This window comes from Amphiura filiformis, chromosome 18 (genome assembly GCF_039555335.1).
Source record: "Amphiura filiformis chromosome 18, Afil_fr2py, whole genome shotgun sequence".
NCBI lineage: Eukaryota > Metazoa > Echinodermata > Ophiuroidea > Amphilepidida > Amphiuridae > Amphiura > Amphiura filiformis.
The window spans coordinates 60,439,196-60,453,863 of record NC_092645.1 but is presented as its reverse complement, the minus strand read 5'-3'; the positions used below and the strand labels follow the sequence as shown (position 1 = coordinate 60,453,863).

Below are 14,668 nucleotides of genomic sequence, written 5' to 3'. Positions count from 1 at the left end.
GTTTAGAACAATAGAAACCGGCTTCAACCGGACGGAACCGCATGGAACAAGTGTTTGGTATTTTCGCTAAAAATCTAACCCTATAAAAGTATGAACAAACACGTGACTCCTAAAAACAAGTTTACGCGTTCAACTAATGTTTACGAGGTTGATGCACTACGTCATACCCCTAAAATAGTGCATTATAAGGAGAAGGCAAAGGGTCTATACGATGGTCAATAATACTGATTGTGGTTAGGTTTGATGAAGCACGTATTACCTGATCTAACACGCTTACGGCAATGTCCGCAGAGTATCATGACTTGAAATAGAGACGTGGTACAGGAAGTCAAGCATATCAAGTTAGTTGTCATTTTGATTATGTTTTCTCTAAAGTATTGACATTGAGATGTTATCAAGGACAACATGTATCTAGCTGAAGTCACAATATTGTATACTGAACTCACATGAGTTCACCAAGACAGGTGGATTACAGAACCCTATCTGTTAACCTTGAAAAGTACCTTCTCGCCGACAAAATAATTTTAGGAATGTTATTTTTTTTTTTTTGCTACGAAGTGTCATTTACTGCCGTTTTTCTTAGTTCAAGAAAGGTTTTATCACCGGTAACTAAAGCACAATCAAATCAAAATATTATAGTGCAATTTCGAAATCAAAAACTTGTCGAAACTTTTTGATGACTTTTGCCGCAAGCAAGATGAGTCACATGGGAATGCTAGATTGTTATCACAAGATAGTAGCTTGACCATCACTTGAGAATTATTGCTGACAAGTCACTAATGTAATTGCATAGCTGCACAGTACTGAGATCATGTCATGACTAGCACTAGCTCCGGGCCCTCGTTAATGTGCTGTACTACTGAAAAATGTGCTTGGGATCCTAAGATCTAATCAGCCAAACAGATTCGCCGATATACAGATCCATGATCGACTCTCGATGAAATCCCTCATCTTTCCGGCTCTTAACATTAAAAGGACCCGTATCTGATAGCATAAACTTTAATAAGCTAAAATACCCTGCAAAAAGGCTTTAGGTGCTGTATTCCAGAAAAATCTTGATCCAAGATTTAATCATCCACCAGATTTGCTGATCGACTCTGGAAGGAAATAGCGATATGCGTTCCTCATCTATACGGTTCAACATTAAAAGAAAACATATCTGATATAGTGAAAGTAACATTTTGTAAACATCTTTTTTTTAAAGAAATCTTGCTGTTGTTTTAACATACGAACGCTATCAGAATGCGCCATTATACCCAACGGTCACGGATACAGTAGCATATATAGAAAGAATTATTTCTAATTAGGAGACGCTTCATGCTCAAACTAGCCTACTTATGCTTAATGATCAAATTAAGAGCAATTGGATTAACTAAATTCAATTTACAAAAGACACTAACCGTTATAACAGTATCAAGCAATGCTAAAGAGTTTCATTTGTAGGATTGTTCCATACGATTGGTGATCTTTTGATAGACAAATCCAATGTTTTATACTCACTTTCTGAGCATTCGATGACCGGGTCATACCATCTTGATCACAGATGTCCAAGCTCGCTGTACGTTCTGCCGACTCGCTGCTAGCTCTAAGTAAGAGACTACCAAGTCCTATGACGGCAGGACATCTGTGATCAAGATGACATAACCCGGTCATCGAAAGCTCATAATTTGAGCACAACAACAATGGATTTATACAGTTGTGTAAGTTCATACGTGCAGGTAGTAAACAAGAAGTAGGAAGGAACCAGTTGGTTCTGAAATATTTGGGAAAATAACCTGGTGAGTTCAGTTGAATGTTTTAATCTTTCTACTTCTTAACAATGGATTTGTCTATCAAAAATCATCAATAGTCAAGTAATCACTTTGTGCGCTTGTTTTCAGCCATCTACATAAAAATAATATTTTACACTTTGAAACGGAGCACTGTGAGGGTTTTCCGACGACGTTGTCGAGTTTGTAAGTATCCCTTGTTGCAATTAAACTAATTGAAAACAATTTGGACTAACGAACGTTTATATCATTATCATCATTATCGAAATGAAATAATCTTTTCCACCGTCAGAAACACACGTCCATCAATTAGTATGTTCCAACCACATGTTAACCACCGTCACATTTGTACAATTTACTTACGTTACCATCTACTATAAGCTGCTACCAAATCCTCTTTCCACCTCCACCACCACAATACCCCCAAGGCCAACGCAGCCGACAACATCACGTACAACACCAACACTACCGACGCACCAAGACCAACACCACCGAAGCCAACACCACCAACACAAACAAGACCGAAACTGACAACACTATCGACTCCTACACCAATTACCACCAACACCACCAATGTCAATACCAACGCATGCATTACCAACCCCGCTATTATACCAACATCACCAATACCAATACCAACACCACCAATAACAACACCAACACCAACAACACCAAACCATCAACATCAACTCTGTGACAGTTGAGATTGGGTTAGACTTTTCCTTGATCCAATGCTAATAATAACATTGTCCACATGGTTTGTTGGGAATGGCTTTCTTTTCCTTGTTCTGTTATTCTTCAATTAGAGAATAAAAGGAATTTGTCTTTTGCTTATCCAATATCGTGTCATAATGGATGGACTGGGCAATATTTTGAGTAGTGGATGCCGGCGCTGACATAGGTGTGCACCCTTGTGGTAGCACCCTGAACCTCTCTCTAGAGCAGATAGTGATTTTATTAGCTCTAGCTATCTGCTAACCTTGCATTTGCATCTAATGTCTTTGGATACGGTTTCGTTTCACAGTGGACATAAATACAGTGTTTGGATATCATTGCTTGTGGTGTCATCTATTTCAATTGGATATACTGTGACACACTTGCCAAGTTCAAAAATGTCTGAAAACACACTTGTATCCAATGATGAATAATGTTTTTACTTGTATTGTATAATATATATTTGCCATTTTCTCTTATTGCCGTTTTTCACTGGTTCATACTGCGCTTAGATCTTGATGTAACAGCGCTATATTATGTGTACTTTTGTATGAATGTATGTATGTTCTGAATTTGTTTTTTGTACATTTTGTTACTTATTTGAATGTGAGTGAGCGAGTGAGTGAGAAAGTTAGAGTTGAGGGGGTCGGGGACAGCTAGCCTATTAGTCCGAGGGTCATTATTCTGAAAAGGGTTAAAGTTATGGTTTGGTCAATTTACGTTAAAATTAGAGTTGAAATTAGGTTCAGTTATGTTCAGTGGCGGCACTACCAGGGAGGAGGGAAGGTGGAAATATTTTTCTAGACCCCAGTTCCCCCCCTACACACAAACACCCACACACTTTAAGGCGAAAATCCACCAATTACAAAATTTCAAATTTTAGGTTTCAAATTTCCAATTTCCAAAAATAGATTTAGGACTATGGCTTAGGCATAGGTTAGGGTTTAGTTGAAGCTTATGGTTAGGATTAGGACTGGGCTATGGATAAGGGTTTATTAGTTATTGAATTTTTGGACTAACGGACCTTTCGGACTATGGGGGGAGGTAATAAGTAAATAACAAATAAATAAATAAATAAATAATTAAATAAATAAATTTAAAAAAAATAAAAACTAATTTTGCTGCATTTCCGAATAAATAAATAAATAAATAAATAAATAAATAAATAAATAAATAAATAAATAAATAAATAAATAAATAAATAAATCTCCTCCGCAGCCAGGTTTTTTTTTTCGGCAGCGGAGGAGACTATTTCTCGATGCTGTTTTTTTTTCAATTCTCGGTGAAGTTTTTTTTTAATTCTCGGTTAGGTTTTTTTTTCCTCGATGACGTTTTTTTTTCAATACAATGTGTTTTTGTTTTAGGTTTTGTCCACTATGGCACGCCAAAGAGGACAATATTCTATTAGTTCTCGATGAGTTTTTTCTTATTTTGCGATGATATTTTCTTTATTCTTGAAGAGTGTTTTTTTTTCTCAGTGCGCTTTTTTTCTTAGTAGAGTTTTTTTTTTTCTCAATGTCTTTTTTTGCTCGATGGATTTTTTTTCTTTCTCAGTGTGCTGTTTTTTTTCTCGGTGGAGTTTTTTTTTCTTTCTCGATGTGATTTTTTTTTCTCAATGTTTTTTTTTTTTTTTTTTTCTCAATGTTTTTTTTAGGTTTTGTCCACTCTGGCGTGCCATAAAATTGCGTGTATTCTTGACAAGACGCACCAACTGAATTAGAATATTCTGTCTTCCTCTCTTTATATTTCATGTTGGTCAGCATGCTTATAATATAGGCTTTTTAGGCTTGCTTGAACATTTTGCATGAACCTGCTCTCATCAGGAGCCACGTGAGTCTCCGAATGGAGTGACCGTTTAAACAAACACCGGCAACATCATTACCATCATTTCAATTTTACAATAATAACAACAGCAGCTGCTGCTGAAGCATCATGAGCACCACCACCAATAACTACAGCAGTAGCAGCAACGTTAATATAACATAAAGCAACAACAGTGATGACAAACACTACCAGCAACACCATTAACACCATTAACAACAATAACAAATACAACAACAACAATTGCAGCACCAGCAGTTGAATCAACAGTACCTAACACTCCACCAACAGCCAGTGGCGTAACTAGGGTTGGTAGCGCCCGGGGCAAGAAACAAAATTGGCTACCCTACCCCCCCCGAGAATATTAGACGCGAGCGGTGGGGTAGCTAGGGGCTAAGGATACAAAATGCCCTCCTATTCTTGAAACCATGTTGCCCCCCTCTGCCCCCCCCCGTAGTTACGCCACTGCCAACAGCACCAACACAAAACATCACCACCTACTACTACCGCTATCAGTGATAGTCCTACGAACAGGTGGTGTCGCAGCATCAACCACCATAACCATCAAGACAAATCGCTATATTGCTGCCCATTCGATTATTCACCAATCCATACGCACACCCCTCACCCACCTACCAACTCCATTTGTGGCTGTAATAGCAGTGATGACGAAACAATGCATAAGCACATGCAAGTGATCGCTTTAATAATATAAACCACCATCACTCTCATCCTAATCACCCCATGGATCACTATCGACAAAGGTACTTCCAGCGGCAATAACGACACTAATTACTTAAAGGCCCATGTAGTGATTTTATCATCCGGAGGATCGTAAAAATCATCAAAATTCAGATTTTGGAACCTTTGTCATAGATGTGCTAACACAGCCTGCTAGTTGTTAAACCAAAAGCCGTGACGAGTTATTATAGACAAAATAGAAAAATTTCAGAAATACCTAATTACAATTTTAATGACTTATTCTTCACAATTTTAATTTTTTATACTTTCGCTGGGATCACTGAATAGGACTTAAGCAAATAATTTCACCAATGGCAATACAGTCTGGCAAACACCACGTCATTTATTTTATTATTTGCCTCAAATGCACTTTGTTCCATAATCATAACCATTGATGATGTATTTCATGTTTCAGGAGACTGGATGGCAATAAGCTGCTCCGATTACAGCCTGGGGTGTTTAAATCTTGCAATCACCTTGTCAATCTGTAAGTGAGTAAAGTATCAAGTCAAAAATTAAGTTCGAAATAACCAACCAACATCATCATCATGATCATGTGTTGACATAACATATGTGACCCGGCAGCACAAATGAGCCGTAAATTCCCTAAATTGTATTCGGAGTTACGGTGTAAAATGTGTACGAAGGTCGTATTCATCGGTAACTTAAGCTGGCCCGACATCCGTCTCATTTTGATAGTCAAAAACTAATCAATAATTCTATTGTTGAAGTGGATAATAAGCTTCTACCTTAGATGGCTATAGAACTTTTAATAGCTCTGGTCTTTGTTTGCGTTTGCTAAATCCTGTTCAAGTGGTGGGTTACCAGGCATTGTATTTTGTACAGGTATGCATAACCAACAATTAACAATGAGAGAACTTTCTTAAACCTCGTTGACTTGGGGATGATTTGAAATGACCGCCAATTATGACTGTTTGATATTTATTGCCAGCAATGTGGAAAAAGAGACACATGTAAAAACGTAAAAGCTATAATTTTGTTGAAGGAGCAAAGTTTATCAAACCATAACCCCGCTTCTGGATATCGTTTGAAGTCAAATGATATACCATTTTTAAGTTTATGATGTTTATTTTTAAACACGAAATAAAACAAAATCGACCGGGGGAGGAAATTCCGGCTCATTCGCCGTGGACGGTCACATATCTTAAACCTGAATTTACACTCAGGCAATGAGCGATGATTGATTGGAATAACGTCGCTGTCGTTTAACAACTGAATGTACTACCAGCTCGCACTCGATAGATCCCCCCAATAGCAATATAGTTACTACATGGCTTCTTCGTTTATTATTTCAGAAAAAGTCAATAATAAATAGTCGGCAAAGTGGTTTTTTTTCTGATTGGATAGAGATTTGAGATGACGCTGACCCATATTTAAAGCCCATTTGACAGCTGCAGCTTTTGATGCATTCTTTAAAAGTACAGAAAGTTTTATACAACAAAATCGAAACGATATGACCATACTCTGACGTCTATAATGTTTGGATAGTCCGCCACTAATCCCGCACAACGACTCTGTTAAGGGGTGGGGCAACTTAAAAGCGATTTAAAAGCGAATATTTATAAAATATATATAAAAAATTAAATTCATGTTAGATTTATATAACGCATTTTTTAAGCGCTATAATTTCGGTGACACTGGTGAATCATCAAAATCAGGTCTAATCAACTAGGCCGGTTGCAGCCAAACACGGCGCACACATATGCCCTATTAGATTGTAACATTCACCAATATGATCTCAGCAGTTCCCCAATTTCCATTGAGTGAAGGAAGTTTTTGACAACTTATCGCCGATTGTGAAAACAGGATGAAATCGGAGGTCCCGGATTATGATACAATTTTAATAATACAATTGCATACAAATACAATATTATAAGTAGGGCCACCAAAAAATGTGACCAAACTAACCAGCACACATACGCGTAATTACCATAAGTGGGAATATTACCAGCCCTTGCACTCAGTAACATAAAGTGTACAACGGGATTGATGAAATTTGAGCGCTATGAATAGGCAAGCGCGCCGCCTCCATGAAATCTGGTATATTGGCAGATTTGACGATAATATCTAGAGGCAACACCTGTGTGATTCAACTCAAGGCCTCTCTTTTATCTATTGACCTCAAATAAAGGATTCAAACTATTATAATCCGTGACCTAATGTGACACATATTTAATGAGGCGAAAGGGGACTGGCCTACTGATTATGCTTGAGCGAACTTCATACGTTCAGTACACTGTCCGATGCCTTATTGTGATGAGGCGGGAATTTTAAAAACACGGCCCCTGAACACAACATAATGCGCGAACATATTTCCGGATAAGGAACAATAGACAAACTCCTTGCCAATGACGTCACATCAGTCTATAGTATGATCAGAACATAAATATTCTGGTGATCGTCTACAGTATGATCAGTACTAAAATTCCAGAGCCATTTTTTATTTATATTCTAAAATTAAAAGAACCACCTTTCAGCGGGATTTTTTTGTAAGTTACACAGCTGAAGTTGTGAAAGGGTTGAAAGACTACAATATTATGGCATAAACAAGAATATGTTCGTTTTGGTCTTTATTCCTTTTATCTGCCGCCTTAACCTTCCCAGCATAAGCCGGTAACCATTTGCACATGGGTGAACGGGATTAAGCCCAAGGATACCGTGCCATGACTCGAACTCACGACCCAGAGATTACGGGTCGGGTCACTTATAAAAGCTATGCAAAGCAGGTCTAAAATCTGTATATCTTGCAGGTCTTATAAGTCCCGGTGAGCAGAACGTGTATATTATTTGATTTTCTTTTAACACTATGTAATAAAACCGCTGTGCTATATTATTCACGCTGCTATTTTGGTACATGTTCTTTTTTATCAGTCAAAGACACAAACGATATTTGGATCAAGCGCCGCAGCCAGCGGCAAAAAGGTGCGACAGATTAGGTCCTTGCATCAAGGCTTCCCTACTCAGTCAGTTAAAGGCCCAATCAGTGATTTGCTCATCCTGACGATCTTAAAAATTCAAAATTCAGATTTTGGTAGATTTGTCATTGTCATAAATGTGTTAACATAGCCTGCTAGTGTTCAGCCGAAAGTCGTGTATTTATGACAAAAATAGGGAATTTACATTTATATACTGACAGTATATAAATTAGCTACATGTATTTGAATGGGGCTTCAACTTCGTCAATACTGCTGTTTTCTTCGTTTTTGCCTTTTTTTTCATTTCAAAAATACGAAATGACAATTTGAATGACTTATCCTGCACCTTTAAGCAATTTATAAACAATTTTAATTTTACACTATCGCTGGGATCACTGAATGTGTCTGTAAGCACAAGTTTAGCGTATTCCAGGAGGGGCTGGGACGTTAAAATCGTTGATTTAGAAATATCATGCACACGCAGTTGCGGAGAGAGTAACGTTATAAAGGAAGATTGTGAAAAACCTCTTCTCATAAATTCTTTTGCTAAACTCTTGATTGTTGCTATGTGACATAGGTTGGCAAAAACTAATTAAAAGACAAACATCTTTCAAGCAATGGCAAAGGTTGTACTTATTTTGATATAGCAATGTTAAGCGATCGCTTTTTGGTAAGATTGTCATGTACTACATAGATTAGTCTGCCAAAGGTAAAACATACGAGCGTAAGTCAGTGTATCAACCAGAAAACAGGTCATCGGATGCGTTCCACATTTATATGTCACCTGTTGATGGGTAAAAAAGGAAAAGCTTAACATTTGCTACTCAATCTTGAGTATAAGGTGACCCACAAATCAACCTAGGCTTATGAAAGTAAATGAAACCCTTTATCTTCGACACACATAGTGTTATGATTACATTTTGTACTTCCCAAAGATTCCAACAACCCATAATCTGTATGATTTGTAAACACCGTCTATAGGTGTAAGTGTTGTTACGTTAAGTATGCTCTTAAACAGAGGCAGTGAACTAGATGTAATTACTGAGACGAAACCAAGGGGCATCAATCCAAAGTTATTAGATAAGATCAAGGGTGAGGACAAGTTTTTGTTCCTTATGTTTTCAGGATATCTTGTCGCTCTCTTCTACATGTATCTAATCTATCCATTTATGCTGTGAACTACATCAAACTTACAAGTCCGGAAGCGGTTAATACTTTTGCTTTTTATGAACCGACATAAATCAAAGAAGATATTCCCGATATAAAAGTTATGTTATTAGGTTAAGCGTGCCTATAGCATTGACATTCTAATGACTTACCGCGAAGAACACAAATGAGAATATACAGAGCCAATTGCTTTCAAATGTAGATAAACTAAAGGGCAAAATGTCAGGCTATCTGGAAATAAGTAAATTATTCAGGAACTTCTTTTCGGCGTATCACATCAGCCAACTTCAAAGGCGTCGTTTTCCTGGAAAAATCTCAAGTGTTGTTTGAAATTTAGAGTATGTTGCAAAGCTGTTGAAAATTGGTTTAACATAATATTCCGTAGAGTACTATAAACTGACCTTTAAACACACATGGTCACCCTACTAAGTCACTTTGAGAACAAAGTACAAAATGGGATTCAATCATTCATCAGTTACGTAATCACCCTAATTATTTCGGATTATTCCCTTTAAGGTTGGTCTGAACCCTGGAATTATGAAAACTTTCGGGCCTCATAACTGCTAAATTATTAGTCTAAAGAATATAAAAGTATACATTTTTAGAATGGAAATGACTTGATGAATTCATCTGTGAGGTCCAATTTGGGCCAAAATGCTCATTTTTGGAGAAAATCCCAAAAAACGGGTTTTTTGGCCCAAATTTTTTCGTGCAACGTAACAAAAAAATTGTTTGGCCAAAAAAAATTTTTTATTAATTTCTCCAAAAATGAGCATTTTGGCCCAAATTGGATCTCACAGATGAATTCAGCAAGTCATTTCCAGTCTAAAAATGTATACTTTTTTATTCTTTAGACTAATAATTTAGCAGTTATGAAGCCCGAAAGTTTCCATAACCCTTAAGTTGTATCATTATCATTTGCTCTTGTACGTTTGAATACATGCTTGGACATTTTGATCCAGCGTGTAAGGTGTCATGACTTTATAAAGTCATCGATCTTTTATTGTTGTTGTCATTCAAAGTGGGCAAAAACTAATTGAAAGATGGGGAAAAACAGGTCTCCAAATGGTAAGATTTAAAAAGAAAAGCAAGTTTCAAGCCGTATCAAATGATTATCTTTATAGCCTTAGCAATGTTATGAATTTGGCTTTTGGTAAGTGAATAGCATATAAAGACTTGGAGGTGTCGGCCAAAAGTTATAATACATAAGTCATTCATATAAATCAAAAGCAGAGTGGTTCATCGAGTGGTTTCTATAGGTTATGCGGTTTTTTGTGTGTTTTTTTTGTTTGTTTTTTTGTTTGTTTTTTTTAAGAGGAAAGCTTAACATTTGTTACTTGAATAAGAAAATACATCAAGTCAACCGCGGTTATGAAGAAAAATTAAACACATTATCTTGAGTGGCATGATTGATTTTGTTATTCCATTATTTACTGTGTAATATTAATTCCTGCTCCAAATTTGCAACTGGTTAAATCGGCAAATGTTATGAACGGATACGTCATCAGCAACAGTTGATTTCAAGAGATATCATCATTTGCTGGGTGGGGATTTTGGGGAAATGTGCAGGCTAAATTTTCTGGGTGGACAAAATGATTTACTGGGTTTACTGTTATTTACCTCCTAGGTGTGGCACTTGCAAGTCCGGAAGCGGTAGTACTTTTGTTTTTATATGAATCGACATAAATCAAACAAGACTGAGATATTGCCGATATAAAAGTTATGTATAGGTTAAGCGTGCCTATAAGCATGTGGCTTGCCGAGAAGAATACAAATGAGTTTGTACTTATATATAGCATATATCTATAACCATGTGCGATTTAACCATGCAAGGCAAAACCGGCTGTGTTAGATATTTGATAACATCGCTCTCTATAGTTATTATAATACAGATGAAAGTTTTATAATTTACAGATTTATAAGTATCGGAAATTGCAATGATACTAATGATTTTAATTTTGATGTATAACTAAATGAGTTAACTTTTCTCCAGCCCTTGGTATGAAAGGAAAACGTATGGGTTGTGATTTAGTAGAAAACAAGGGATGGAGAATTCGGTTTTAAAGTACAGGGTGTCCCAATAAAAACAGAACCCTCATTGCGCCCTCTTTTTCTCCTATTTTTGAAAAGTTGATCAAATGTATTTTGGTATGCAAGGACACCTTAAATCGTTAGCTTTAATAAACCAAAACAATTATTTCAATCAGCTCACAATTTTTGAAGATATGCCCTCTTTAGGAAATATTTACTCGTTTTTCACTCTGTCCACAAAACACACGGTTAATGACATGGATAGATAATAGCATTAGGCTTTGGAACGCATTCACTATGAGCGAGGATCACCAGGTAGCCTCCAACATCTTCGCAACCGTATTACTGCTGCATTCTCAAGTATACGGCGTACATACGTACGCAATGCAATTGATGCAATGAGGACTAGGGCTGAAACCTGTATTCGTCAAGGAGGCAACCAGGTAGAGGGCAAAGCAGCACAATAAACTTACTTCAGAAGAACCAAGGACATACCAAACAGCCCTTTTCACCAACACAATCCATAGCTCTAGGCCCACCGGTAAAGCCCATTCCCAAATAAAATTCGTTATTTTATAAGTTATCATTGAGAAATGCTTGATATTCATGCATGGTATGTGTATTCCTTTTCAATCTTTGAAGTACATGTAGCCAAACCTCCTCCGTGGAAAGAGTGAAAAACGGGTACATTTCTTTAAGTATTTTCAAAAGTTGTGAGCCGATTGAAATATTTCTTTCGGTTTTTAAAGCTAACGAATAGGCCTAAAGGTTTCTTTACATACCAAAATCTATTTGATTAACTTTTCAGAAATAGGAGAAAAAGAGGGGAAAGTGAGGGTTCTGTTTTTATTGGGACACCCTGCACGTATGTTCGCATTGTCCTTGTGACTTGTAACTTGTCCTTGTAAAGGTATGGTGTTTTCCACAGATGGCCAAGCGTCCTTCACAAAGGACAGAGCCTTCTAATAATTCGTTTACCATCATCTACCATAAAGGATCTCTCTGGCTTATTATTTTATATAACATATGAGAAACACGACCAATACAAGTTTGCAATTGAGGTATGTTTTGCCGCGCACCTTGGCAATTCCAATTAACACACTTTGCCGATGAAATACATTCAAAAATAAAATATTACGTACAACGTTTTGAACGTGCCTTACCATAAACCAAAAGAGAATACAAATAGATTAACTAGTTGTCGCTCGTATCCACTGATCAAAATGTCACGTTACCATAAGATAACCTTTTAAAAAGCAACATGTTTTTGAACACGGCAGTAACAAGATTACTTTCTTAGTGTTCGCTCCCCGTGGGTTGCTTAAGGCCTTAATGTCAGGTTTATCGTGTTTACTTCAGGGTTGTCGCTTTGACCATAATAATATTGCGTATATTGACATCAATATGGAATCCGCACGCAGATTACTAGATTAATCACAAATATGCATAGCACAGAAACACTATTTGAACACAATAGATCATATTCACGTGCTCCGTGTTTACGTGATATTCAGTTGACCGAATTAATTCTACTCCTTTGTCAGGATATCTAGATATGCACTCCAAGTAATAACACAGTTTCAGTTTTGTTATTTTCAAACAAATACTTCGTATTAATTTGACAGCAAAAATTACAAGATTGAATATGATATTTTATTCATTTGTAGATATACAGCAATGTTTTTTATGTGAGCAGACTTACTTTAAAGGAAGTCTCCGGCAATCACAACATTATGAAAAATAATGGTTTTATTTAAAACAAACTCATATTGGCAATAAAATCGAATAAAAACAGCCGGCCCTCAACACGCGATATTCAAAATTCCCGCGCCGAAATTGTCTAAGGCAATGACGTCATGGTCATTTGTGCTCAATTGTCGTCAGCCTTCGTTGTATTACTGGGACGTAATTGTCCCAGACAATTTTGGTGCCCTGAGAATTGTTGTCCTGTCTATGTTTACCCATGGTCACAATGTACTACATGTATCTGTTAGGATATTTATGTATAGATACGTTGCTCTTCTTTGGGATGATAGAAATAATCATTTTACAAAATAACTTAATCCATCAAAAACATTGACTTACAATATACATGACATAAATAAGCTATACTTTTTACGCCTTTTCCCGCTAAAACAATTATTTTTGCTTTTGGGGTTTATCAAGAAAATATACATAAGATGTGTCATACTTATATCCGTATATTGAATGAATATAGAATACAAATGATTGCACAACAATATAATGCTTAAATTTGTACCTTCTCGATAAGAAATATAATGCTTGTTTTAGATCCCGTGGTTCTTTGACTTACAATAACACATTCATATACATTAGGCTAAGGAAAATTATACACAGACATCGCTTTAACTGAATAACCCATACAGATGCAATTCGCCTTGAGTTATTTGGAACGGAACGAGAACGACTTGCTTTCAGTTTGAGTATTACATGTTTTTTAAAGAATGTTATACAATCTTTTAAGATTAAAAGTTGTTTTGTGATAACTCGGAGCTATTTACACAAGGAGTGGTTTTCTCGTGGTCCATTTGGCTCATCATTCAATACGTATGTTTTTCTTAAACTTTCAATTGTATTTTAGGTTTCATATGTCTTGACAGTTTCTCATATGATCTTTATATATCGTCACCAGGGTAACCATTGATAAGTCATGGTTTTAGGCGTGGAAAAAAGTAAATGTCTCAAAATGAAATATGAGTTATAAAACATAATTGCAGTCCATTTTAAAAGTATGTATCCCGGGGATAGCTTAAGCTGTTGTTAGTAGTAGAAATTACATTTTCCTGAAAATGTTGAGATGTTTGGTGGCCAAATCACGTTCATATTTGACAGACAGTTCCAATTATCATGCTTGAGGTAATATTTGAGCCACTTTACTCCCAAACGCAATAAAAATGACCAACCATGGTGTTCGCTTTCATTTAATACTTATAACGGATAACCCATGGCATCGCATTGCACACATGCACCGCGATGGTCAAGTAACTCAGTAATCCGAAAATATAGTCCAAAATCGCTGTGCGGGTACATTTTTTTCTTCAAATCATGGAAACAGATTATTGTATCTAGGGCGAATTCTATCCCGTAAATATCTCTATAATCTGTCAATCTACCAGGATCAAGTTAAATGCTCAGTTTTCTTTTACATTTATCTGTCGTTATTTGTTGTCATGGAACTTGTGCGGTATTACGTTTATTGTTGCCAGTAGAGATAATCAAACTGTTGCGTCACGTCATCCTGGAAGGCCATGGCAAGTTTCTTTATTCAAAGGATGTCGTGCGTATGGTGACAAAGATCTAATAATGTATTAGGTCAATCGGTAAAACAGCCAATTATAGGACGTTTCTACTTTAAGTGACAGGGGACGTCATACGCACTGCCAGAGACTAATGCGGAACAAATCCTCGATTGCAATTGATTCCATAAGCAGCGTTACAAAGATGACTGGTTCTTAAATTTTACAATAC

The 14,668-nt window shown here is 36.6% G+C and overlaps 1 protein-coding gene across 6 annotated transcripts in view; it reads left to right on the top strand.

The window, feature by feature from the left end:
* The window catches only part of LOC140138889 (uncharacterized), a 241,675-nt gene that overhangs the window by 215,817 nt on the left and 11,190 nt on the right, over positions 1-14,668 (top strand). For all 6 annotated transcript variants that reach the window (XM_072160672.1, XM_072160671.1, XM_072160674.1 and 3 more), the window contains exons 8-9: positions 1,881-1,955; positions 5,461-5,532. In XM_072160672.1, the coding sequence (XP_072016773.1) occupies positions 1,881-1,955; positions 5,461-5,532 (147 nt within the window). The remainder of the gene's footprint in view (positions 1-1,880; positions 1,956-5,460; positions 5,533-14,668) is intronic.